Here is a 25,104-nt window from a genome sequence, read left to right as displayed (position 1 = left end):
AGCACCTGGTGCCAGCTGGGCGACCACCAGCTCCGTGGGGAGGAGCAGAGCAGGGTGGCGGGTCCTACTCGAGGTTTCAGAAGGGAAACAGAGATGCCAGCCCTATGTGGGCACAGGCAGAGGCACTGAGGCCCCAAGGGATTGCACAGCGCCTGAGCCATGAAGCCCAATCTGTTCCCCGAGACCACAACACACAGCCAGTAGCAAAAGTCTAAGCTTTATTCCCTGTCCCTCTTCAGGTCACCAGGCCTCAGGGCCCGGAGGTCCAAAACGCTGCAGCAGCCTCTCCTGGTCTTCCAGGTCCTTGCGAACTTTCTTGCGCATGTAGAAGATGGGACAGTCGCGGCTGTGAAGGGTGGTGGTCAGGGGCCGTTCCCAGGACTTTGGCCCCTACCTGCTGCCCACCCAGGGGAGGGGGCTGTTTGCTTAGCGGGCACAGGGGAGCCGATAACAGCAGTGCCGAGAGGTAGCCAGCCGTATATCAGCTGTCACCTGGCGTGGGAACCCGCCCCGCCCGCCCGTTCCCTGGGGAAAGCCCGGCCCCACCCTCGGGGAGGCTGTGCGGGCGCCTAGCCAGGCAGACCCTGCCCTCTCTTCAGTGAGGTCTGGGTCAGGAGTCTTGGCAGCAGAGGGGGAGGGCACCTGGTGCAGATGACGTCTTCATGCAAGCTGCCCTGGCATCGCTGGCACTGTGTCCAGAGGCGTGAGAAGCGTTCCTCCAGGGCATTCAGGTGTGACACCTGGGCACACAGTGGGCTGAGCAGGACTGTGGGGGTCAGGCTTGCCCCAGCTCCAGCCCTACCTCACTCACCTCCTTCTGATAGAGCTCTGACTCCCGTGGCTGACAGAACTCACACACAGCTCCTGGGGGCGGGGTGGGTATCAGCACAGGGGTGCTGGGACAGAGCCAGGCCCTAGCCTCCATCCCCGCATCTCTGTTCTTCTCCACCCGCGGCCCATCCCGGCCTCTGAAAGTCCCCAGAGGCTGGAGAACAAGGGCCTGAGTGTGTGGGGAAAACTCCCCTGGGGAACCCCGGGGCGGGTGAGGACCCTCTGCTGGAGTGTGGGCAGAGTGGGGCCTGTGGAAGCCCGACCATGGCTGTAGGAGCTGTGGCTTGGGTCTCACCCTGATGGTTGATCACGGAGCGGCAGCCAATGCAGCAGTTGCGGCGCTTGGTGAAGGCCAGGAGGCCACCAACCTTGCTGGTGAGCACGGTTTTGCAGCGTGTGTGGTCACCACCTATAGGAGAGGAGCTGACAGCCTTGCCCCTGGCCCTTCCTCGCCCACACCCTCTCCTCGGGGCTCCACTTACGCAGCAGCACAGACTCTGCACGGCCCTCACCCAGAATGGGCTCAAAGATGCGCAGCAGTGGCTTGGCCAGCTGCTGCTCCAGGTAGTACTGAGTGTCGATGGGCAGACTGTGCTCCAGCACAAACAGGGGGTCCTGTGGGCAGGCTGGGGTTACCAACAGCTGCAGAGGGGCACCGGTTGGGGAAAACTGTGGACACCACCCGCAGGTTGTGAGGAAGGGGTGGAACCTGGGGGCATGACTCTGGCCTGGGTGGGGGCCCTCAGGACACTAAGAGTCAGTTTCCCCACATGAGAAGGGCCATGGAGGGGGTGCAGGGGTCAGAGGTCACAAGGCTGAGAACTGGGTCACTGTTCACCGGGTGGCTTGAAATGATAAAAGCAAATAGAAATGCTGGCACTCTGGGCAGGGAGGGGCGGAGATGGTACAGCAGCCAGCTCTGTACAAGGAGGCACTAGGCAGTCAGGCCCAGGGGCTTGACCGCCCCAAGGAAAGCAGAAGTGAGATTCTGGGAGGGGCAGAGCCCAGGTGGGCCTGACCTCCGACTTCATGTAGGCAGCCACGCCTTTGGCAGCACCAATGATCACATAGGGGACGCGGTCACCCAAGCTGGGCGCGCTGCCGGGGTCGCGCTTCCTCATCCTGCGGATAGGGGAGATGGGTGAGGTTTGGGGAGGGCTGAGTGGCCCCAGCTGCAGGAGGCTGGGTGACTGCCCCACCTCTCAGCCAGTTCCACGTGAGCCTGTTTGCCAGCGTAGTCTGATGCTGCACGGGTCAGCTCCTTGGTGATGACCAGCTGGGAGATGTCTATTCGGTTGCAGAGCAGGTCCGAGATGACATCTTTTGCATGGGCCACTGCACCGTCAGGATCCCTGAGACGATGGAGGGTGTCACCCGGGACTACTGAGGATAGGGCTGCAACTTTCATCAGCTAGGAGCTAGGGATCAGGCACTATGGGCTGAGACTGGATTGGGCAAGTGCAGAGGCAGGAAAGGCCAGAGGCAATCACAGCCGCCAGCCTGATTCACCACTGCCCCACCGTCATGCCAAGACACCTGTGTCCCCAGGGCAGGGTGCTGGGCCCCCGGGTCTGAGGGAGGCTGGCTTCTTGGTCTAGGCGGGACATACACATACCGGTCCACGAGGATTCGGCGCAGAGAGGATGTAACAAGGTTGGCCACCAGGGGACAATTATCCCTGCGCACAGCCTCCAGGCCCTTGCAGTCCATTCTGTCATGGGTATCAGGCTGGGAGGAGAAGAGCAGGCCAGCATAGCGCTTCTTGCTGATGAGCAGGTATGGAAAGTAAACCTAGAAGAGACCCATGAGTGGTGACCCTGTGCCCTTCCCCCACCCCCAATCCTGAGACTCATCAGAAGCAGGAGAAGCAAAGAAGAGCCTGTGACCTTGGTGAAATGAGCCCTAAGGAGGCCTGATACCCTCCAGCATCCTAGGAACCTGACTTGACATCACACCATAGTCATAGAGCTGGCCCCTAAATCATGGAATCCAGAGCCGAGATGATCCCCGACCCAAGGACTGGAGCAGCCAGGGTGCACATCTGAGCAGCGGGAAGAAGCCAGGTGAGCACTTCAGGGTCCATGCACACCCCTGGTTTGTGCAAGGGAGGCCTCTGGCTCAGAACCCAGAACACTGGGCTTCTGTGTCCTAAGAATGGATACCCAAGAGACTCATGGGAGTGGGAAGCAGGCCCAGAGCACTGCAAGACATCCATAACCTGGGCATCCCCACACTACTGCAGTGTCAGCCTCTGCAGGCACACAAGTACTAAGAGACCATTGCTAACTGCCAAGACCCCTACTGTCTCCAGAGCTGAGTGCAGGGGACACACGCACCTTCTCAAACTCAAGCCGGATGGGTGATGGGAAATGACTGGATACCCAGTTTGCGGCCTCCCGACCCAGAGACATTGCCTCAGCCACCGAGGAGACACCAAATCGGCACATCACAGAGTCAGTGTCACCGTAGACCACCTGCCAGGGTACATGTGAGAGGAATGTCTCTTCTCAACCCAGAACCTGCCATGGCTGGAAGCCCAAGGACCCTGGAGAGAAGGCAGGTATGAGCAGACTCTAACCTTGGCGTTGGCATCGTAGCCATTTTCCAGGGTGTACTTGGACTCCACTAGTTGCTTGGTTTTCTCAATCATCTGACGCCCGAACCCAGTGACACTCTGTTAGAGGCAGAACCAGGGAGAGTGAGGACCCAAAAGCTTCATGTCGTGGATCCAACTCTGCAAGGACACACCTCTGCCACTTCCAAGCATCACAGACCATCTATCTTAAGTCTATGAAACAGGTGACCACCGCTCCAAAGTGTGCACATTCTCAGGGGACAAGGAGCCGTTCTCTCCTGGTCTGGGAATGGAGCCAGGGTCCTATGCATAGTAAGCAGGGGCTCCACCACTGAGCCACAACCCAGCCCCTCACTGGGGGGTTCTAGGCAGGGGCTCTACCACTGAGCCACACCCCAGCCCCTCACTGGGGGATTCAAGGCAGAGGCTCTACCACTGAGCCACACCCCAGCCCCTCACTGGGGGATTCTAGGCAGGGGCTCTACCACTGAGCCACACCCACAGCCCCTCACTGGGGGATTCTGGGCAGGGGCTCCACCACTGAGCTATATCCTCAACATTCTTTTTATTTCACCATAGGTTCTAAGTCACCCTGCTTTGAACTCCCTGAAGCCTAGACAGGCCTCTTGCCTCAGACTCATGAGTAGACAGGAATACAGGCCCACACCACCACATCCTGATCTGTCTCTTTACAAATTAGGATGAGGCTGGCTGGGTACTGACTGCCTGGGTTTCATGTGGTCATGGGGGCATCTGAGAAATCCACACCTGCCTTGTCTTTTGTCCACCTGCTCCATGCTGCTTTCCTCTTATTTTATTCTGGAAGGACTCTGTAGCTTGTTATCCCGTAAGAGGCCATGAGAGACAGACAGGATTGTCAAGGGCTCCTTTGGCCTAAGATTCCAACACCCACCCCATCCCTGTGGGACGCTAGGAGAGGCCACACAGGAGTGAGAAGGGCAGGCAGACAGGTGACTCTAGCCGAGGCAGGTCTGGCTGAGGCCCAGCTCCTGGGAGATGCCCTCTGAGTACCTGGGGCATCCTTCCAGGCCATCAGCTTCCCTGAGCCCTTGAGCCACACCAGAGATCTATGCTTACAAGGTGAGTTAACAGGGACCCTGGGTCACACATGCTTGGTTTGAATCTGGGATCAGGGGAACTAGAGATGGAGTGAACAGTAGCTTCTGTCAATCATAGCCTCCACGCCTTTCTATCCTGTGAAAACCCTGCCATCTTCCTCTGGACATTCCCTAGCTAAATGCTCCTGAGATGTTACTCCTCACTGCTGAGAGCCAAGTACTGGGTCTGTGAGCTGAGCTGATTAGCAGCACCCCAGCCCCTGCAGCAGGGTCAGCCACAGACCATCCTGGCAGCACTCAGGCCTCACACTCTCCCACCGTTAGTCCGTTTCTGTCTGAACCCAGGCTTGCCACATTGGTTAAGGAGACGGGGGCAGTTCTTTCCTATTCCTGTTCCAGCTAGTACTAGCCAAGGTCCTCACACTTGGGACAGCGACCCTGGCGCTTGCTGCCAGGGGTCATCATGTGACCCAGCAAATCCAGCCTGGCTGTGTCACTGGAGGAGGAGCTGTGCCCCTCCTCCCCCACTTCCCTTCACAGGGATGTGGAAGAGGTGAACAGAGGGGTCGCTGCTGGGGTAGGGATGTCCAGTGACCCAGCATCCTGAGTACCCACCTCATCCGACGCATTGCCGGAGCCTGGGAACCACTTGTACTGTGAATACCACCTAAGGCCAGATTCCAGTCCCCCTCGGCCCGGGCAGGGAGTACCAAGGACAGGTACTCTGGTCTCTGACAACCCTGTATATCAGGGTGCAGAGGATGGCCTGACACCTGTGGTTCCTGCCATACTGGGATACCCCCTGACGCAAATGACTTCGAATTGCAGGCCACTAGTAACCCAGCCACCCATTAGCATCCCAAAGGCTCACCTGGGAGATCTCCAAACATGGTAGCTTGCCCACCTGGGCACCAGTGAAGCCATATACCGAGTTGGCACTCACTTTCAGTGCCAGCTGCCGTCCATCCAAGACCTGCCGCCGCAGGGGGTCCGTCTCCTGAGCCAGCTCAGCCTTGGCCCTAGGTGGAGGCAGGAGGAAGGCTGTTCAAGGAGACCATGGGTCTCAGGGAGGCACCTAGGCATGGACACTGGTCAGGGTGCCTGACTGAGGAGAGGTGCCAAATCTAGGCTGCTGTGCGGTGCGCTGCTCAGAACGTAGGCCCAGCAGGCTGGGGTGCTGCCTGGGAAGGTGCCCCATTTAATGCAGACACAGCTACAGAAGACCCGGACAAGGTCACCACAGGGGCCTGAGCACTAAGCCAGGGCAAAGGCTCCCGAACCCACCTCTTCCGGGCACTCAGCAGATTCTCCAGGATCTGGGGCAGGAGGCCCTTCCGCACGGAGGACTTCACAAACTCATCCCCAGTGGGTGTCCTGATGAACTCATCTGGTTTAAGGCTGGGAAAGAACGGGACACAGAGACTGGGCTTCGGGCTACCTAGGTCCCCAGTAGCCTGCCTCTCCCCAGCTTCCCCCAGGCCTCCCCCAGGCCCTGCTTCAGCCTCTCCATTAGCCCCCATCCGCAGTCTGTCTCCAACCCTTGACTCCCATGTCTCCTTTTCCCTGGATCACTACTTATGGACCTGCTCTATCAAGATGTGAAACAGGGCCCAGGGTGGTTTGGAGGGCGTCCTGGATGAAGGCAGCATACCCCAGCTTCTGAGCAGCCCCGGGCCGTAGCAGTGTGGTGTAGCACAGATTATGGGCCATCATGATGGATGGGTATAGAGAGGAGAAGTCCAAGGTGGCAATGGGGACGTCATAGTACCTGAGGAAGGATTTGGGGGAAGTCAACCCCCCATGTTGCCCCTACCCTTGGCCCTTACCTTCAAACATTTTTAATATACAGGGCCTTAAGTAGCCCAGGCTGGCCTTGAACTCCTCCTGAGTGCTGGGATGACATGTGTGTCCCACCATGCTCAGCAGGGTTCTCACCCTTTAAGGGGCTCAATGACAGTGGCTCCCGTGTAGTCCTCGCCACCCTCAGTCTTCACCACAGGCATCAGCAGCCCCTGGCGCATGGCCTGGAGAAAGGGGGGGGGGGTGAGTATCCAGGTACCGGAAGTGTGTGTGCATGTGTGTGTGATGGATGTGGCCAACCAGGCACAGCCACCCACCTGGAGAAAGGGGGGGGGGGGGGGGGGGGGGGGGGGGGGGCGGGGCGGTGAGTATCCAGGTACCGGAAGTGTGTGTGCATGTGTGTGTGATGGATGTGGCCAACCAGGCGCAGCCACCCACCTGGAGAAGGGGGGGTGAGTATCCAGGTACCGGAAGTGTGTGTGCATGTGTGTGTGATGGATGTGGCCAACCAGGCGCAGCCACCCACCTGGCGCAGCAGCTGAGACACGACCTTGACCTGTTGGCCTCGGCTGAGCAGGTACCCAAGGGGCACACCTGTGACACGTGCCATCTCCACGTTGTTCACCAGCACCATAAGGCGCTCAAGCAGCCGAAGTGGCAGGAAGGCATCCTTCAGGCAGTACACGGCCAGGCGGCGGCGCGTCTGCTCATTCCCGTTCTAGAGATAGGCATGTGGGGTCAGGGGTGAGGCCGGGGTGAGGCCGGGGTGAGGCCGGGGCTGGGAGGACCTTGGTGGAGTGGTGGCACCTGCAGGTCGGTGATGATACTGTGCTGCACATCCTCCTTCTGCTCACCCAGGAAGTGGAAGCTCACAGCATTGAGCGTGTAGGAGCGGAGCTTGTATTCTCGCAGCAGCACCTGGGCGGGGTGGAGCGGGCAGGGCCTCAGAGTACGGGTGAGGACCTCATGGGTACAGGGCACAGCCTCAGAGTTGCGGGATGCGGCCTGGGGGCTGAGTGCTAAGTGGGTGGGTGGGTTCCCCGCATACCTGCAGCATGTCCATCTGAACTCGACCCACCATGCTGACCACCTTACTATCCCGCCGGCCCACCTGCCTGGACTGGAAGGAGGAGTCTCGGATGTTGGAGCGGAGACCAGTCACACGGCCCAGGAAAGGGAAGCGCTCCACCTGGAGAGGAGCAGTGAACCTGACCACACGACCACAGAGCAGGGACAGGCAGGGACCAGCCACGGCACTCCAGGGGCTGGAGCAGGGCAGCTGAGGGCAGAGATTGCTTGAGTGGGATGAGGTAGAGACCAGGGACAGGGTTGAGAGCTATAGTCCTGGGAAGACTGACAAGGACTGTGCTGTGGGATGTCTTTCTGCACACTGTGAACATGTGCTGCTCTCACTGGCTGATAAACAAAGCTGTTTGGCCAATGGCGAGGCAGAATAAGCTTAGGTGGTAACACTCAAACTGAAGATGGAGATGAAGAAGGGTGGAGTCAGGAGAAGCTGCGAGCCACCCCAGGAGAAGCAAGATGTGAGAGAGCAGGTGATGCTGCGAAGCCACGTGGCAAAGCAGATTAAAGGGACAGGCTGAGTTAAGACGGCAGAGCCAGCCAGCAAGAAGCCTGAGCCACAGGCCATATGTCTGTAATTAATGTAAGCCTCTGAGTGATGATTTTTTACATGGCTGAGAGCTTGGATGAAGAGATTTGTGTGCACCGTGGGGCTAGGCAGGACCAAGAAACTTCCCACTACAGGACCATGCCTGGGAGAAGAACAGAGAGAAGCCCTATGGGAAGGTTCTGAAAACCAAGAGGGGCGCCTTCAGGAGCTGGGGTACAAACTGGTAGAGAGGGGGTCAGGGGAGGTCGGTGGGGCTAGGGTGAAGCACCCGGGACATGAGGGCTGGTATCTCCACGCGGCTGGGTAACAAGGTCTGCTCAGCCTATTTATTACCAAACTTGCTACAAACACAGAAAGCAAGAAAATGACAGAGTACATTCTACTTGGGGCTAAACTGAACCCCCAAAAGATGCTGGGTCCCCCTGTGCATCACCCACGACCCCACTTGCAAGAGAGCTGGCCCTTGAAGAAGGATCTAACTGGACTGCAGGGGGCACAGACGGCCCGAGCAGATGCGGCCAGGACCTGCACTGCGGTCAGGCTCAGGGGCTGCCCTGGAGCTCACAGGATACCAGCACCCCACACCCTGACACCCAGAGCTGCAGCCGCCAGTGTGCAGCTGGTTACAGCGGCTGGCATGAACAAAGCTCACATGCCCTTTCAACAGCACCCAGCCTTTGCCACCCACCAAGACAAATACCCGCTTCCTTCTTCCAAACCTCCCCCTCCCCCTCACACCTTGCCAGTGAATTCTAAAGCAAGGCCCAGCCATGACAGCAGTGACGATGATGACCGGGATGTGAAGCCTCCTGTCAACATACTTCTGCCTCCAGCTAGAGTGAGGTAAGTTACATTTGGGACTCCAGAGTGGCCAGCCATGGTGACACCCTGAGTAGAGGCGGTGACACCCATGGGTAGAGATGTACAGTGCAAGGACGGCCCTGGGGAAAGATCCAGGAGGCGGCTCCCAGCTTCCTCACCTTCAAGGTTTGCGCCCGAGAGATGAGGTATGGGAGGTCAAAGTTCTGAATGTTGTAGCCGGTGATCACGTCAGGGTCCATGGTGAGGATGAAGTCGGCCCAGGCCTGTGAAGGGAGCACAGAGGGTCAACCAGGTTGTCTACTGCCTCAGATACCCTCATTTCCAGAATGTTCAAGACAACCTTGGCACTTGTAAAAATATCATGGAACTCAGTAAAATATTTATCCAAAAATGCACAGCCTCCAACCCCAGAGCCATGGTGTCACTATGCAGAAGGGTCACTGGTACGGCTGGGGACATGGGGCAAACGGGTGCCTGAGGAGGGCGGGGCCACCTGGAGCAGGTCTTCTTCACGCTCATAGCTCTGCACTTTGGCACCCAGGATGGGGGCACAGGGCCGCAGCGTGAGTGCCAGGCGCAGGAATGGCTCCGGCTCGCCCCAGCGCAGTCCCAGGGAACAGATCTGGATCACGGGGTCCCGCTCCGGCTCAGGGAAGATGCCTGCAGAGAGGAGGTGCACAGGGAGCGCCTCAGTCCTGCTCCTCCCTTGCCCTAGTGAGCAGCCCCACTGGGTGGCTGATGCTCCAGAGGCTCCAGTCCATTCACTCTGTTCCACATCTGACCACTGCCTCTCCCAGCTCCCCGTTCTAACCAAACGGGCGGAACAACCCCCCCTGGTGGATTTGCACTTGGAGCTCTCCCTGTAGGGAGAGCTCCTCCCACCCACTCACCCCTCCACAGGGGCCTGGAACATCACTGATGTCCAGAGAGGGGAGGAGCCCAGGCTCTGGGGACAGACCTTTTCGGCCAGCACACTCGATGTCAAAACTGAGCACACGCAGTGGCGCAATGCGCTGCCACTGCCCTTCTGGTGGGTGACTGATCACATCTGACCACAGCACATCCACCTCCAGCTGACACAGTGTGGCCTGGGGGAAAGACACGTGGTGGGCAGCAACGCTGCAGTGAGCCCAGGTTCCCTGCCCCTGCCCCTGCCCCAGGAAGCCCCTTACCTTCTTCTCTGTCCTCCGAACATACTTCCCAGCTGGGAGCTCCAACCAGTTGCAGCCCACAATGTCAGCATCCACCATGAACCTGGAAGAGGGGTGTGGTCAGCTGGCAAGGGCCACCTGGGTGGGGTGGTCTGCTGGCAAGGGCCACCTGGGTGGGGTAAAGGGAAGACGGGACAGCACCGGATCTCGAAGTCCACGTTGGCCTCATAGGGCGCGAAGCTTGGGGTCCCCAGGCCTGGCACACGGATACCCTGTTCCAGGAGGCGGCGGGCTGGTGCCACAAGGCGGGGTAGTGCCAGGATGATGCGGAGAAACGGAGAAGGGCCGTGACCATGGTACCCAAACATGCCTGCAGAGAAAGGAGGTTGGCACCGGGTACCTGGGCTCCCCACCACCCCACTGGTCCCCAAGCTACACTCACTCTCACGGGAGCACAGCTCCATGGCCAGCACTGCTGGCCCCGAGAGCTCCTTCCCGCCACGCTGGTCCCGGCTGATGGCTGTGTTCAGCTCTCGCTGCAGGTCACTCAGGTGCTCAGCCCCAAAACCTGGTGTGGAAGGCCAGTCAGAAAAGCAAGAGAAGTTCTGGGGTCCAGGAACAAGCCCCACAGGTTAGGTACACTCACCGGGAGGTGCAGGGGTGTAGAAGTAGGGTGCAAAGCCATGGATATGGCAGCAGATGGAGAAGCCCTCATCGGTGACCCCAAAGGCCCGCAGTATGGGCACTGAATTCCGGGATACTGGGGGCCCTCCTGGCAGTGGCACCGCTGAGCCTGGAGGAGCGGTCACAGAACACCCGTCAGGTCCTGAGGCTCACCACTGAAGCCTTGGGACCTTGCTCTTCAAAGTCCTTCCAGGTGCCCTTCTCCACCCACACAGGCAGAGCTTCCATTGCGGCGGAAGCCAGCTTCCCCGCTGTGGTGCTGGAGATAGAACCGGCCCCTCTACTGAGCCACACCCCACCCCCTCACTGGGAACTCTAGGCAGGAGCTCGACCACTGAGCTGCGGTTATCCTACCCTACAATGTAATATTCTAATAACATTTGTTTATGAGTAGGGAGGAGATGCACGAGCCACAACATGTGTGGAAATCAGAAGACATCTTTGGGAGTTGGGCCTCTCCTTTTACCATGTGGCTTCTGAGGACTGAAATCAGGCTTGGTGATAAGCACCTTGACCTGCTGAGCCCAGTTCACAGTACTCTGAGCCTGGCTCCCCACTGAGCATCCCACCTGCCTCAGTCCAGCCAATGCGGTGGTGACTGTGTGTGGCCACCAGAATACTGCCTCCCCTGCCAGCTCACCCACATAGTGGTCAATCTCTAGCTGCTGGAAGATGAGGGGCTCCGTGTGGGGGTCCAGGGCACGTAGGTTAGGCCGCAGCCAGCGCGGGTCAATGTCTGCGGTGGAAAACTGCCCTGGAGAGAGACAAAAGGTTCCATGGGTGGGTCTTCCACAGAGAAGCAACCACCCTTTGCTCACAGAGGAAAGCTGGGTGGAGGTGGCGGGACAGACTCGGGGTCCAGGACTAAAATCGCTCAACCAGGAAGGGCAGCCTAGACATTGGAGAGAATGAGCTGGGACAACATTCAAGTCTAGGAGTTTGAAATCAACCTGGGAGCCAGCCAGGAAGGACCCCACTCGGGTCAAAGGATAGCTTGGCAGATGCCAGCTATCTCCCGATCTCTCTATAACCAGGTGTGAGGGGTCGGGGCGGGGCCTACCGCCCACAGTGCCCTCTGGGGGCAACTGCAGCTCCTCCTCTGCCTCCTGCAGCCGATTCTCAGCCTCTATCTCCTCCAGCAGCGCCAAGTTCTCCTCAAACTGTGATGGTTCATCCTCATCCCAGAGGCCCCCACGAGTCCGCTTTGGAGGCACTCCAGGGCCTGGTCCTTGTCGCCGCTTAATATCCATCCTGTGGGCAAGTTGGGGTTCAATGGGCGTCTGAGTAGACATCATTCCCCACTCCCGTTGTACATCCACCGCGGCCCCAAGCCTTCTCATGTGCGGCTTCCACCCCATGCCGACGGACCCTTCACCAACAGCTATGCCTTCACCTACCCAGGCACCCACCATGACCAAACCCAAAGGTGGTACATTCTGCAGTGACTTCATGTTCACAGAACCCTGATCCTTCTCCAGATTCCACAGTGATCAAACATAGCACCGCCACCCTAGCCTTGCCAGGACCCTGCCAGCTCCACCTTCCCACATGGTGCAGGACACACCGTGATTAACCCGAATCGCTGAACTTCTGAGTGGAAGCCATGCCATTTCATTCCTCAGTTACAGTCTGGGTACGTGTATTCTAAGAGACTCATGTGTTCAAAGCTTGGTCCCCAGCTGGTAACACGGTGGGGAGATGAGCAGCCACACAAGCGACTCTCATCACTGGATGAGTCCACTGATGAACTCATAATTCATGTTCACTTTCGTTGTTCAGGGTTTTTTTTGTTTTGTTTTTTGGTTTTTTGGGGTTTTTTTTTTTTGTTGTTGTTTTTTGTTTTCAAAACAGGGTTTCTCTGTGTATCTATGCGCCTTTCCTGGAACTCACAGAGATCCGCCTGGCTCTGCCTCCCAAGTGCTGGGATTAAAGGCGTGCCCCACCACCGCCTGGTCATGGTCATCTTTGGACGTGTGTGGAGGCCAGAGGTCAAGCCTGGATGTCACCCTTCAGGCACTGCCCACCTTGTTTTTTGAGACAGTCTCTCTCTGACTTTGAGTTTTCAAGTAGCCTCGGCTGGCTGCCACCTTGCCCCAGGGAGCTGCCTGTCTGCTTCCCCAGTGCTGGGGGCACAGATGTGCCACTACTCCGGGTTTCTCCCCTGCATGCTGGGGATCGAACTCAGGTCTTCCTACTTGGACGGCAGGCCCTTTACCCACTCCACCATCTTCCCAGTCCCTGTATTCAGAAACAGAAGCATGACCAGAAAGTGCTAGAGACCCGAGAGGAAGGAGATCTCTGGGGTCCTGGCTTTGAAAGGATAGCTAGTTCCCAGTCCTCCCCAGCCCCTTGCTTCTGTCACAAAGTGAGCAGTTCTGCTCCCCACAATGTTCTCTCCCCATGGGCTCAGAAGTAGCACAGCCCAGTAACACAAACTGAAGCTCTAAGCCAAATCAACCCTGGCTGTTTCTCTCAGGTCTGAGGAGGCAATAGGAAGTCTAACACCACCATCACCAGGAAGCAAGACCTGGACGCTTGAAACACCCAGGAGCAAGGAGCAAAGAACGAGCTCCAACCCAGCTGTCCCTATCACGCCCCCAATCCAGTAGTATGTACAACAAAGGAAGCACACAGGGAGGGGCTGTGTGCTCTCCTCTCAACTGTAGCCCAAGACATGTCTAGAGGTCCCTAGCCGGTACAGTTATTTTGAAAGTGGTGAGGCCTGGCTGGCCAAAGCAGATCACTAGGTGATACTCTTCTCTGGCTCCATGTCACCCCTACCTGCCCTCATGGGCTGAAACCCTGACGACCAACCACAGAATCTACAGATAAGCATATTGCAGATATGGATGCAACTGCAGACCGGATGGGACTGGATCTAGGCCATACGGGCTGAAGAGGTAACTGCTATGATTCAGTAAATGTATCCAAAGTCAGGATATGAGGACCTGAGGGGTGAGTGCTCATGACCTTTGCAGGCTTCAAGCTCATTTGGGAAAGTCCATGAGTGTGGGTCTGCTGGGGAGGCAGAGAGCACCCCACATGAATGCCAGAGTGTGCGGGAAAGTGCCAGCACAGGGACACCGATGGCGGTGTTGACAGGGGTTGCTTCATTCTACTTTTATTTCAGCCCTCTGGAAACCATTATAAAGGAAAGACCACACACACACACACACACACACACACACACACACACACACACACACAACTTCATATATGTGCTCTTGAGTAGGCAGGCTGAGAACAAGGGAATATTGGAAACATGGAGTAGATTCATACCCAGCAGGGAGGCCAGGCAGCTGCCCCAGGTCCAAGTTAACCCCCGCCTACTCCTAAAGATCACCCCACATCCAGATAGACGACCCCACTACTTAGGGTGGTCTGCAAGGTATGTGACTAGGCCCCACCCAGACAGGAGGCTGTTGTCCCAGGCTGCTCAGGACCTTTGGATAGCAATGGTGAATCAGCTTGGGTCTTTCCTGTTCTAGTTTTGGGGGCTTAGCTGGGCCTAGTAGTGTAGAGCCACCTCAAGCAACTTAGGACACTAAGGAAAGAGGGTAACAAGTTCAAGGCCAGTCTGGGCAACTTAATATGACTGTATATCAAAATAAAAAGCAAAGGGGCCAGGTGTGGTGGCACTCACTTTTTTTTTTGGGGGGGGGGGTTGAGACAGGGTTTCTTTGTGTAGCTTGTGCCTTTCCTGGAACTTGTTTTGTAGACCAGGCTGGCCTCGAACTCACAGAGATCCACCTGCCTCTGCCTCCTGAGTGCTGGGATTAAAGGCGTGCGCCACCACCGCCCGGCAGCACTCACTTTTAATCCCAACACTTAGGATGCAGAGGTGAGCAAATCTCTGTGAGTTCAAGACCAACCAGGTCAACATAGTGAGTTCCAAGCAAATCAGGGGCTAGTCAGACCTTGTCTCAAAGCAAGCAAACAAACAAACCAAACACATACACACAGCAAAGAGAGAGAGAGAGAGAGAGAGAGAGAGAGAGAGAGAGAGAGAGAGAGAGAGAGAGAGAGAGCTGGGGACATGGTTCAGTGGTAGAACACTTGCCTAGAAGCCCAGTGAGGGGCTGTGGACATTTGGTGGGAATGGGGTTTCCTTTTGGGGTAATGGAATGTCCTAGAACTAGACAGGGATGATGCTCTACAACATACTAAATATACTCAATAGGGCTGAGCTGTTTGTTTCAAGATGCTCAACTTCATGCCAATGCAAAAGGAAAGTCCATACTACCACTTACACAACAGTGCAGAACACACGCAGGCACCCAGAGCAAAGCTGTTCACACCGTGGGCTACAACCCCAAGTGAATTCGGGGACTGTGAAAAACTCATCAACAGTTAACACCCCAAAGCCAATTCAGAATCAAACAAGCAATGAACCCAGTATTCCTGGCAGTGGCGGCCTTCGCTGCAAACGCACAAGCTGCCCACTTTGCCTGCTGCAACACCACCAGCGCATGTACGGAGTCACCATCTCGGTTCAACTACGGAAGACAAAGACAGCATCCCCACTGCCCTGGCTATCTTGGAACTCGCCCTGTGGACCAGTCTGGCCTCAGACTCGGAGATCTGCCTGCCTCTGCCTCCTGAATGTTAGGATTAAAAGGGTGCACCACCACTGTCCGGCCAGAGACCTAAAGTTCTTATGATACTCAACAAAACAAAAACACGTCAGCAGAGCTGCAAGGGCCCCATGTGTGCTGTGCCTGTGACAAGACCAGCATACTTTCCTTACGGAGGAACAGAAAGTCACTGTGAATGTGTGGAAGGCACATCCACAGTGAAAAAAAGAACATAAAACTTCTTGTAAGTAAAAAAATTCAGCCAGGCGGTGGTGGCGCACACCTTTAATCCCAGCACTCGGGAGGCAGAGGCAGGCGGATCTCTGTGAGTTCGAGGCCAGCCTGGTCTACAGAGCGAGTTCCAGGAAAGGTGCAAAGCTACACAGAGAAACCCTGTCTCGAAAAAACCACAAAAAAAAAAAAAAAAAAAAAAAAGTAATAAAATTCAAGGCTTGTTCTGTGGGGGAGGGTGTATGAAAGCAGAGGGAGACCTGGTGGGACAAGGGAGGGGAGGGCAACTGTAATACAATAAAAAATTGGTTCTGTTCCCAGCACCGCCACACAACTCTTTAACACCAGCTCCAGGGCTCTGCCACCCTCTTCTGGCCTCAGGGGAGCTGCACACACACAAACAACTAAAAATAAAATAAACCTTAAAAGAAAATTCTTAGGGGCTGGAGCAATGGCTCAGAGGTCAAGAGCATGGGCTGCTCTTGCAGAGGACCTGGGCTCAGTTCCCAGCACCCAGCTCACAGCCATCAGTAACTCCAGTTCCAGAGGATCTGGCAGCAAGGGCCTCCCTCTGCAGATACTGCATGCACGTTGTGCACATATGTATACACAAGCAAACACTCAAAGTATAAATAAATCAATCTTAAAAAGTTCTTGGGCAAAATAAGTCCTGAGAACAGCCTGCTTCCAGAGTGAGGAGACCGATGGGATCTGAGGACGTATTAAGGAATGTTCTGGAAGATGTTTGCCTTCCGCACACCTGTACAGTTGACTAAATCACACCTCAGTCAAAAAAGAAAAGGTTGCAAGCAGTTCCACATATGAGACCTGACCCTAATAGGTTGGGTCATATGAAGAACCTGCTTTTACAAGGTTATTTCCGGTACCATTGTTTAAAATCCCTAAGTACTGGAAACCACCTAAATGTCTTCCCCAGGGGGACAGTTTCAATAGAATCCGTTAGTATCATTCAATGGAGTACTATGCAGCTGTATAAAGGAATGAGGAAGCCATATGGTGATAGAAAATTTCTCAAAGAGGCTTTGTCTCTAGTAGGTAAGTCAAGGTGTGGGATGGTGTGCTTCTGCTTTTGTTTTCTATTTAAAAAAGACAAAGACATCTAAGGAAATGATTAACCTACAGCTACCTGAGAAGCTGAGGAGGATCAGGAGTTCAAGCTTAGCCCCACGAATTATTGCAAAATCAGATTTTAAAAAGGTGGGGAGTGGATCTGGAAAAAGGGCTGAGGATGCCATGTCCGGCCCCAAAGTATAGAAGAAGCCCCGAAACAGTCCCGGGAAAGGCAGGCAGCTGCGGCTACGGACTTCCTGTTAGGAACTGCCTGCACTATCCCATGCTGAGCTGGCTGCTCTTAGGGGGCTCTCTCTGCCTGGAGTGCTGATGGTGAAGTTCAACCGAAAAGACAGGCTCATATGTTGTTCAAAAGAAGCCCCTGGGCACTCCTGAGGATCCCGGACCCCAAAGTGGGGGACATGGCTCTGCAATGCACAGGAAATGAGTGTACCTCTCTCACCAGGCGAGGTAAGTGCAGACACACTTCTAGACAGGGATGGGGAAGCAGTGGGGCTGGCCTTCCGGGAACAGAGTGGGAAGCTGATGTTATAAGGAACAGCTTTGCCCATATGTCACTCACTACATACTCCCCGACACTGGGTCTGGTGTTACCATAATCCAAGCTGTAGACCTCAGGGCAAATTCAAAGCCAGCCTGAGCTATAGAGCATGTGTGGTCTGTGGAATGTAACACAGCAGGGCTCTACCACGAGTCACACATCCCTCATTGGGGGATTCTAGGCTGTACAACTGAACTACATCCCCAGGCCTCTTTCTATTCAATTTGAGACAAGATCCGACTAAGTTGCCCTGACAGTACCAGAACTTGCCATCCTCCTGTCTCCAGAAGCTGAATAATTGTTTACGTTTCAATTCACTTCTCCCAGGGTTGCCAGATCCAAGTACTCCTGAGCCTCCCCTGGAGGGCTGGCACTCAAGAATCTCCCATTCCCACGAACTGCTTCTGTCATCTCAGTCTTCCCTTATTCTGGGCAGGGATGCTCCCCTGACAACCACCTTGGAGACACAACTTTCCCCTTCCCCTCAGGACATATTTGCCACAGATGCAAACCCCACCCACTCACGGGATGCTCTCTGAAGCTGCATCAGCCTGCAGTGCAGGTGGGTCTTGGCTCCCACCACACTGCGGTACACTAACACAGTAACTGCTCATTTCCCCCAGGACATCTCACACACCGCTAGCTTCAGGCCTGGTTCCTCCTCTGGGCCCCTCTAGTGATGCTGCTCTGGGGCTGTGTCTCAGCTCCCCCAACAAACACCAGACTGGGTAAGCAGGCTGCCCCCACCCAAAATCAGTTGGCTTTTTATTTTTATTTTTATTAATTTTTTGGGAGGAGGAGGTTTCGAGACTGGGTTTATCTGTAGCTTTTGGAGCGTGTCCTGGAACTCGCTCTGTAGACCAGGCTGGCCTCGAACTCACAGAGATCCACCTGGCTCTGCCTCCGGAGTGCTGGGATTAAAGGCGTGCACCACCACCGCCCAGTATCAATTGGCTTTTTTTAAAATTATTATTATTATATAAAGCATCACATGGGACCCAGTGAGACAACGGAGATAATGGATAATGGCGCTTGCCTAACAGCCTGAGTTTGATCATGGGGAACTCATATGGTGGAATGAGAGTAACTCCATAAAGTTGCCCTCAGATCTCCACGTGGGCACCATGGCACATACGCACGCACTAAATATAAGAAAGGCAGGCATTCCAGCTCCGAGGCATTGCTTTTTCTCCCATTCCTTTTATTATTGTTGTTGTTGTTGTTATTATTTGGTTTTTTCGAGACAGGGTTTCTCTGTGTAGCCCTGGCTATCCTGGAACTCACTCTGTAGACCAGGCTGGCCTTGAACTCGGAGATACATCTGCCTCTGCTCCCTAGTGAGGGGATAAAAGGCGTGGGTCACCACGCCCCGCCCATTCCTACTTCTTTTTGGACTTCCTGATGCTGTCGCCTAGCTTCTAGAACAGCGGTGCCCCGCAGCTCCCGCACCTCTAAGGCCGGGCTTGCGCGCACACCCAGGAGCCAACACCCGGGACAGTCCCACGCGCCCCGGCTCCTCAGCTCCAGGGATCCCCCGGAGCCGCCAGCCCTGCTCTGTCCTGCCCGCGGCTGCAGATAGTCAGCGAACCCTCCGCTCGAGCCCTCCGCTGACCGACCGAGCGCCCCATTCCCTTCTTCCTTACTCACCCGCATCAAACAGCTTTTCCCGCCACAAAATACGCCGCCGTGACCCCTGAACCCTATGCGCGCAGGCCCAGAGCTACGGCGCGCCCGCTGGGCCCCGCCCCTAGCCCGCTAGGGCGGGCAAAGCACACCCCTCTCCCTAGCGGATCCCACAACCCCGCCCCCTACAGGTGGCCCCGCCCCTCGTGACGCTATGGCCCGAGGACCCGCCCCCAGCGACCTGGCGCCGTCTGCGCGCCAGACCTGCGGTTCCCGAGCGCTCCCTGCAGAGACGCGGGAAGACTGCCACGGTGGGTGCTACCCTGCTGCCTGCCTACCTCCTCCTGCCTTTGCTAGAAAAGGCTCTCTTTCTCAGTTTCCCCAAGTGCTCTTGCATGACCCTGGATCGCCTATTAACTTACTTCTGTTGCCCCACAAATCCCTTCCTGACTTGCTTATGACACTCAAGGCCAACTCAGTTGCCAACTTTGGGAACCTGCCCCTAGCCAGTGTCCTCTCCACACCTTCCCCATACAGCTCCTCTCCCTTCCCTACAGCTCCACCCACCTTGCCCTCTGGCCTCCAGAGCCCGAACTATGCTGTGTAAGGACACCTTGTCCTCATTTGCACCCCACCCCCACCCCGTGGTCTGAACCTAGACCAAGAGCAAGGAGTCACCTGGGCAAGGAGGTGGCCCACCCCTCCCACTTCTCACACTGGGCTCAGGGCTGGCTTGTACTCAGACTTTATTTCCTTGTTTTTGATTTTGTTTTTATTAAATAAAAGGGGCAGAAGAGGGGACCTGTGGTCTCCCAACTGTGGGGAGACACCAGCCCTCACCTCTCCAGTCAAGGTGCATGGCGTGGTAGGCTGAGGTGTAAGCTGGGTGGGAGGGCAGCTGGGAAGGCCAAAGGCTAAGACCTGTGACCCTCACCCCTCCTGGAAGACTCGGTGGGTGGGGAGGGGCCTCCTGATGCCAACTGCCACTGGGCTTGAGGCTGAGCCCCTCAGAGCTGGGCCATGACCATGTCCTCCCACCCCATGAGGAAAGGCAAAGCGTCCATCTGCAAGAAGATGCCACCAAGCTGGGGCACTCATGGCGGCCCCTACTCATGTACATCCCAGATCTCAGACAGCAAAGGCGGCAGCTTCTTGTCCTGGAGCCGCAATGCAAAGACCTGCTCCGAGTGCACAGAGCTCAGGGTGCGCAGGCTCACCAGCTTCATGAGCATGCGTGGGAACCGGAGCTGGTCCTACAGGGAAAAAAGAGGCAGGTAGGTGCTGCTGGGGAGGCCCGCTGCGTCTAGAAAGCCAGTACCGTGAGGTCAGACCAACCTCGAACCCGACCCAGAGGCTGGGTCTTCTCTGACCTCCTAACAGCAAAATGTGGCTGACTGAGACTAGGATCTGAGGAGAAAGGCAGACCCCGGGCTCAGCATGCCCCAACGTGTACCACCTAACCCCAGCACCAAGCCTGCCCGCTAGGGATGGCAGCTCCCATACCTGCGGCCGCTTGATGCGAGTGTAGGAGAGGAGCGCCTCCACGTAGGGCTGCTGCAGCGCCTCCACACGGCTGGGCTCCTGCACGTTGGGACGGTCCGCTGAGAAGATGTTGATGGCAATGAGCAGGGCATACTCTGCATCGTCCAGGCCCAGCCGGCGCATGGCCCGAGAAAACTCGAAGATGGGATTGATGAACTCCACCTGCAAGCCTGCAAGAGTAGCGGTCCCAAACCAGCTTTACACCCTGACCCTAGTCCCGGGTATTCAGATGGGGAAAACAGCCAGGGACAGTTACTCTTGCTCCCTCCCAGTGCGGACCCTGTGAGTGTCTGTTACATACCACCAAGACAGCACCCACACCCTTTCCCTCCCACAGACCCTGGAAGGTCACATCCTCTCAGGTCCCAGATCTGTCCTCATGGAGGCAGAGGGGAAGGAGGCAGGCTAGGCCACACTGTAAACCCCTAGGTACTCCCACTGCTCAGACTCAGCTATGCTATGACTTACTCGTAACTATTATTAAGTGCACCTACTGTGTGCCAGGCCTTGGAGGAGAATGATTTACAACCCAACACAACGCACCCCTTCTCTGTAAAGGATAACAAATTCTAGGCTGCCCTGGGATAGTGAATGCTAAGTCCTGATGCTGGACTGTGCTGATGGGCAAATTCAGAGCAAGGTAGCCAGTGCCTGGGAGAGAGGATGGACCAAGGCAAAGGAGGATGGAGGTCAGGTCCTGTCCTAGCAGAGGGAGTATGGGCTGATGGGAGCTCCCTGGACGGCTGTAAGGACAGACAAGTTGGGAGAGTAGGAGCAGAGAACCACCAGTCCTTGTGAGGACCCAGGCAGGAGTGGCTGAGCCTGGGGCCAAGCAGTGCAAGAGCTGGGGGTGGGATGCCTAGTGTCTTTCCAGTCCTATCTTCCTAGGCCTGACTGCCTGGGGCTCCATATGGTTACTTCAAGCCTGGCTACAGGGCCTTTGCCCTAGGAGCCTTAGGGCAAATTCTTTCCCCCCAACACCTGCCCTGCTAAGCTCGCACCGGAAGAATCCTAGGACTTTCTTGTATAGTGGAAGGGCTGGAGCCTAGAGAAGAAAGACAGGGTTGGAAGTGGATGCCTAAGGATACTGAAAGTCATCCTGGGGAGAAGTGATGGGAAGCCCAAAGCTGAGTGAGCAAGACTGTTCAAACTGGGTGGCAATGGGCAATGGCACGCTGTCCCATCCTCGGCCCAAATGTCTTACTCCCAGGCAGACAGCCAGGTGAGCTCCCCAGGACAGAGCCCCATGAGTCAGCCTTAGGAGTGGGTGCTTCTTCCCGATTTCCTACCAGAGTGCCAGGTGACAGCCAAGGCTTCCCCATGCATCTGGCTTTGACGACCATGGTCTTGCCAGTGCCCAACCTGGAGGTCCAATGGGGCAGAAACACCAGGACCCTGCGCCAGTGCCCTCCACAAACCTGCGCGGTGGAAGTCATCCTTGCTGTAGGTGAAGTCCTTCAGGAACGTGATGCACTCTGTCTCGTGGTTATAGCGTCTGGCTGTCTCCAGCAACATGATCTGAAGATGACAAGGTACAGGGCTCTTCAGCTGCCCCCAAGTCACATGTGCTAAGACCAACTGCCTGCCACCCCTCTGCCAGGCCAACTCTGCCACCCACTGCCCCATCCAAGGACACTTGCCCCACATAATTACGAGGCACCAGCTAGCGTTTTGACGCTTAGAACACAGCTTTGCATACAGTCGACACTCAATACTTCCTCACTGTCCTCGCTTCAGCTCAAATAGCCATTCCTTTGAAAAGTCTCGGGGGAATATTTCCTCTTTAGCAGTCCATCTAACCTCATCCTCATCATTTTCTACCTCAGCCCATTTCCCTTTTCTCCCGGCTGGCTCACTGGCCGCTCTGGCTATCTCGTTAGGACTTCCAGTACACCTGCTGACCACACCCCACAAGGGTTAGGACCGACTTGCACGACATCCAGCTCTGGTCTCTGTCCTAAAGCCTGGCCATTACCTCAATGGTGGATGCCTTCAGGAGGGCGATCTGGTCCTCCCGGCCCAGCTGCAGGAACCCTGGCACCTGCTTGGCAAAGTCCACAATCTCCTGGACTGAGATGATGGCCAGCTCGGTGAAGTGGGCAAAGCGCTGCTGGCGAGCATCCCGGGACTGAGGGTCTGCACCCAAGGGCCAAGGCTGGGACAGGAGACCAGGGTCACAAGGGACTCTTTTGCATGCCCTGCAAAACCCTCCCCGGCCAAGGGGGCTCTGCCCGCTGGGCTGCGCAAGGCAGTACCGTGACTTTGGGCTGGTCGGAGAAGGAACGTTTGTTGCACTGCAGCTGTGCGGCAACCAACTGCTGGATCATCAGCTCTTGTGCGGCCGTCAGCTGGACACCTTCGCCGTCCCCAGCGCCACTCACTTCGGAAGTGCCAGGGGAGGCTATAGGCCGGGCTGTGCCACTGGATGCTGGCTCAGTCGCGGGTGGCGGCTGCTGCTGTTGCTGCTGCTTCTGAATCTTTTTCTTCCGAATCTGCTCCTCAGAAAGCACGCCTGCAGGACAGCCAGCCTCAGTGGTGTACCCCACCTTCACTTACTCCTCCCCTCCCAAGATGACCCCTTCTTCCCCTTCCCTGAACTCACACTGCTCCCGCATGCCAGCCTCCTTGCATTTGCGCAGACGACAGAGCTGGCACTTGCGCCGCATGAAGGCATCCATCTGGCAGGTTCCACTGCCCCGACAGGCATAGCGCCCGGCCCCGCCATGGACCACGCTGCGCCTGAAGAAACCTTTGCAGCCTTCGCAACTGAGCACATTGTAGTGGAAGCCCGATGCCTTGTCCCCACACACGCGGCACAGCTCGTGGCCCAGCATCTTCGGGGCCGGACCCTTCTTCCGCTTGCGCTCCGGCTCATCCTCTGGCTCTAAGATGACTTGGGGTGAGCAGAGGCCATGAGAGAGAGAGTGACAAAGAGAGACAGCAGCCTGGGGACAGGCCATGGGAGGTCCCGAAGTGAGGGTGTGAGGACAGGGCTGCAACACCAAGGGGAAGACAGACAGTCGGTAGGTCCCCAAGAATGAGCCCGAGGAGTCAAAGGGAAAGGAAGGAAAGGCCCACCTGTCTCCCTGTCTCACCTACGATGTAGGCAGAGCTGGACCCTTCGGGGCCTGGAGGGGCATCAGTCTCCTGCCCTTCCTCCTTGATGGTGGGCGAAGCGGAGGAGGTACTGGGCTGAGGGGAACCATTCCCTAGAAGGAAGAGGGACAGTGAGCTTCTCTGGCACCGTGGGAGGGGCCCTGAAGGGGAAGTGGGTCACTCACCAGGCACTGGTGTATCCAGAGAACTTGTGGAGGAAGACATGGTGGGTCACGAAGCAGCCTGTTGGACGCAGGGAACCCAGCCAATTACAGGTCATGATAAGGGTGCTTCTCCTTCCAACACGCAGGACTCTTTTGTGATATGATCTCATGCAGCCCAGGCTAACCGAACTATGTGGCCTGAACATCTCCGGCCTCTGCCTGCCACATCCTGGAACTCATTACCCTACAGTCTTGGGATATTCGGCACTCCTGCCTCAGCCTATCAAGTGCTGGCATTAGAGGGCTGTGCCACCACACCTCAGTGTTTTTACTTCTATATATACTCCCAATTCTAGTCCCTTACAAACATCCGGCCGATTTCAACAATGCCTGCCCACTTCAGCTCTAGCCCAGCCCACTGCTCCCTCCTCCTCTCTATGAATCATGACCTCCCCTGACAGTTTCCACTGCTTTAACACTAAGAGAGCCCAACAATTCTCAAATTCTTCTTCTATGTGCACCCACTGCGCTATCATAAGCAACTCTAACTTTGACCAGCCCCTCCCATCAGGCCACAACCCATACCCTCCTACCATAGGTTTCTTCAAGGTTTTGCCCCAATACAGACCCCAGATCTTACCCCTCCCATCAGGTCCCTTGGCCCTCCCTTCCCACTCTTGGTCACATACCCAGAGTTTTCCCGGCTCCTGTCTAGGTCCCGCCCATACCATTCCTCAGAAGCCAATCATAGGCTTTCATATGTCACGCCCTCCATGCGCCTGCCTCCAAGCTCCACCCACTTAACTCTAGGCCCTCCCCTTAGGCTTCCACTATTCCACGGGCCGCCTCCTATCAGCCAACCAACTTCCCAATGCCACGCCCCCATTAGTGTTCAGGCCACGCCCCCATTCTCCAATCATACTTTCCCTATCCATGCCCTCTCTACACCCCCTAAGTCGTCCCCCCCACCCCCGCGATGATCCAGGCCCCACCCCAAAGAGGAACCACCACCGCTCAAGAACCTTCAGACTTCAGCTACACCATGCCCCGCCTCATTTGTGTCCCGCTCACCAATCATATGCTTCCCCTACACCATGCCCGCCCCCTGGAGCCACGCCCACCTCACTCCAAACCCCGCCCCTCTCCGAGCACCAGGGGGAGGCGGGGGCTCATGACTGCACCGGCGGTCTTGAGGTGGTGGGGCGTGGGGGTCGCCAACTCCGTTGCCCTGGAAACGGCCTCGGAAGGCGGGAGCTGCGGCAGAGAGAGGGAAGGAGGCGCGCGCTGAGCGGGACCCGCGGCGGCCCGCGCACCCGGCCCGGCCCCACCCGCTCCGCCGCCCCCTGCGCACTTGCCTCGGTGTCCGCACCCACAGTTGCTCCCCTCAGCACTTCGGAAGTAACTTCAGAAGCCTGGGAGTAGCTCGGAGCAACAACACAGGCTGAGCGCAAAGCAAAAGTAACTTCGCCACTTCTTCCGGCAACCCCGCTGCACGTCACTTCCGGAAATAGGCGGGCCGGGAGGGGTGACAGACTTCCGGTCTGCCCGGGAGCCACCAAATGAGTGGCCTCGTCCGGAAGTGGCACATTTACCGGAAGTGTATCTCTTTCGGTAGTTCCTCTCTAGGACTCTCAGAAAAATGTTCCGGAAAGTTATTTTGTCTTTT

At 56.5% G+C, this 25,104-nt stretch overlaps 2 protein-coding genes across 6 annotated transcripts; both read right to left on the bottom strand.

The window, feature by feature from the left end:
* Positions 1-201: 201 nt before the first annotated feature.
* Positions 202-18,758, bottom strand: Pold1 (DNA polymerase delta 1, catalytic subunit). Its single transcript, XM_052712917.1, has 27 exons — positions 18,661-18,758; positions 11,636-11,826; positions 11,216-11,329; positions 10,538-10,684; positions 10,334-10,459; positions 10,093-10,261; positions 9,913-9,994; positions 9,699-9,828; positions 9,234-9,400; positions 8,899-9,003; positions 7,334-7,474; positions 7,093-7,203; positions 6,812-7,003; positions 6,421-6,509; positions 6,137-6,253; positions 5,770-5,883; positions 5,357-5,504; positions 3,410-3,505; positions 3,168-3,305; positions 2,447-2,622; positions 2,031-2,183; positions 1,851-1,953; positions 1,314-1,446; positions 1,127-1,240; positions 812-864; positions 643-740; positions 202-346 (listed from the first exon to the last, which is right to left on the bottom strand). The coding sequence occupies exons 2-27, from the start codon at positions 11,823-11,825 to the stop codon at positions 241-243; spliced, it is 3,312 nt and encodes a 1,103-aa protein (XP_052568877.1). The 5' UTR covers position 11,826; positions 18,661-18,758; the 3' UTR covers positions 202-240.
* Positions 18,759-19,365: 607 nt separating this feature from the next.
* Nr1h2 (nuclear receptor subfamily 1 group H member 2) lies at positions 19,366-24,692 on the bottom strand. Of its 5 annotated transcripts, none has more exons than XM_052713066.1 (9): positions 24,560-24,692; positions 23,460-23,517; positions 23,257-23,387; positions 22,781-23,171; positions 22,434-22,690; positions 22,154-22,333; positions 21,597-21,696; positions 20,140-20,348; positions 19,366-19,889 (listed from the first exon to the last, which is right to left on the bottom strand). In XM_052713066.1, the coding sequence occupies exons 2-9, from the start codon at positions 23,497-23,499 to the stop codon at positions 19,743-19,745; spliced, it is 1,455 nt and encodes a 484-aa protein (XP_052569026.1). In that variant the 5' UTR covers positions 23,500-23,517; positions 24,560-24,692; the 3' UTR covers positions 19,366-19,742. The 5 variants fall into 5 exon arrangements, with proteins under 5 accessions (XP_052569026.1, XP_052569027.1, XP_052569028.1 ...); XM_052713067.1 differs by having other exon boundaries at positions 22,781-23,123; XM_052713068.1 differs by having other exon boundaries at positions 22,781-23,071; positions 23,274-23,387.
* Between the last annotated feature and the right edge of the window lie 412 nt (positions 24,693-25,104).

This window comes from Peromyscus californicus, unplaced genomic scaffold (genome assembly GCF_007827085.1).
Source record: "Peromyscus californicus insignis strain IS unplaced genomic scaffold, ASM782708v3 Scaffold_4__1_contigs__length_199733344, whole genome shotgun sequence".
NCBI lineage: Eukaryota > Metazoa > Chordata > Mammalia > Rodentia > Cricetidae > Peromyscus > Peromyscus californicus.
Note: the sequence above shows the minus strand (reverse complement) of the source record. Positions and strands in the feature narration are given on the sequence as shown.

What these genes read in the sequence shown, in the direction of transcription:
- Pold1 (XM_052712917.1), bottom strand. Translation starts at nt 11,825, where the DNA reads ATGGATATTAAGCGGCGACAAGGACCAGGCCCTGGAGTGCCTCCAAAG. An exon ending in AACGTGGACTTCGAGATCCG is followed by an intron (nt 9,995 to 10,092) that starts GTGCTGTCCCGT and finishes CCCCTCTTCCAG; the next exon opens with GTTCATGGTGGATGCTGACA. An exon ending in CTGCCTACATGAAGTCGGAG is followed by an intron (nt 1,447 to 1,850) that starts GTCAGGCCCACC and finishes GCCTGCCCACAG; the next exon opens with GACCCCCTGTTTGTGCTGGA.
- Nr1h2 (XM_052713066.1), bottom strand. Translation starts at nt 23,499, where the DNA reads ATGTCTTCCTCCACAAGTTCTCTGGATACACCAGTGCCTG. An exon ending in TAGGTGAGACAGGGAGACAG is followed by an intron (nt 23,172 to 23,256) that starts GTGGGCCTTTCC and finishes TTGGTGTTGCAG; the next exon opens with CCCTGTCCTCACACCCTCAC. An exon ending in TGAAGGCATCCACCATTGAG is followed by an intron (nt 21,697 to 22,153) that starts GTAATGGCCAGG and finishes TGTCATCTTCAG; the next exon opens with ATCATGTTGCTGGAGACAGC.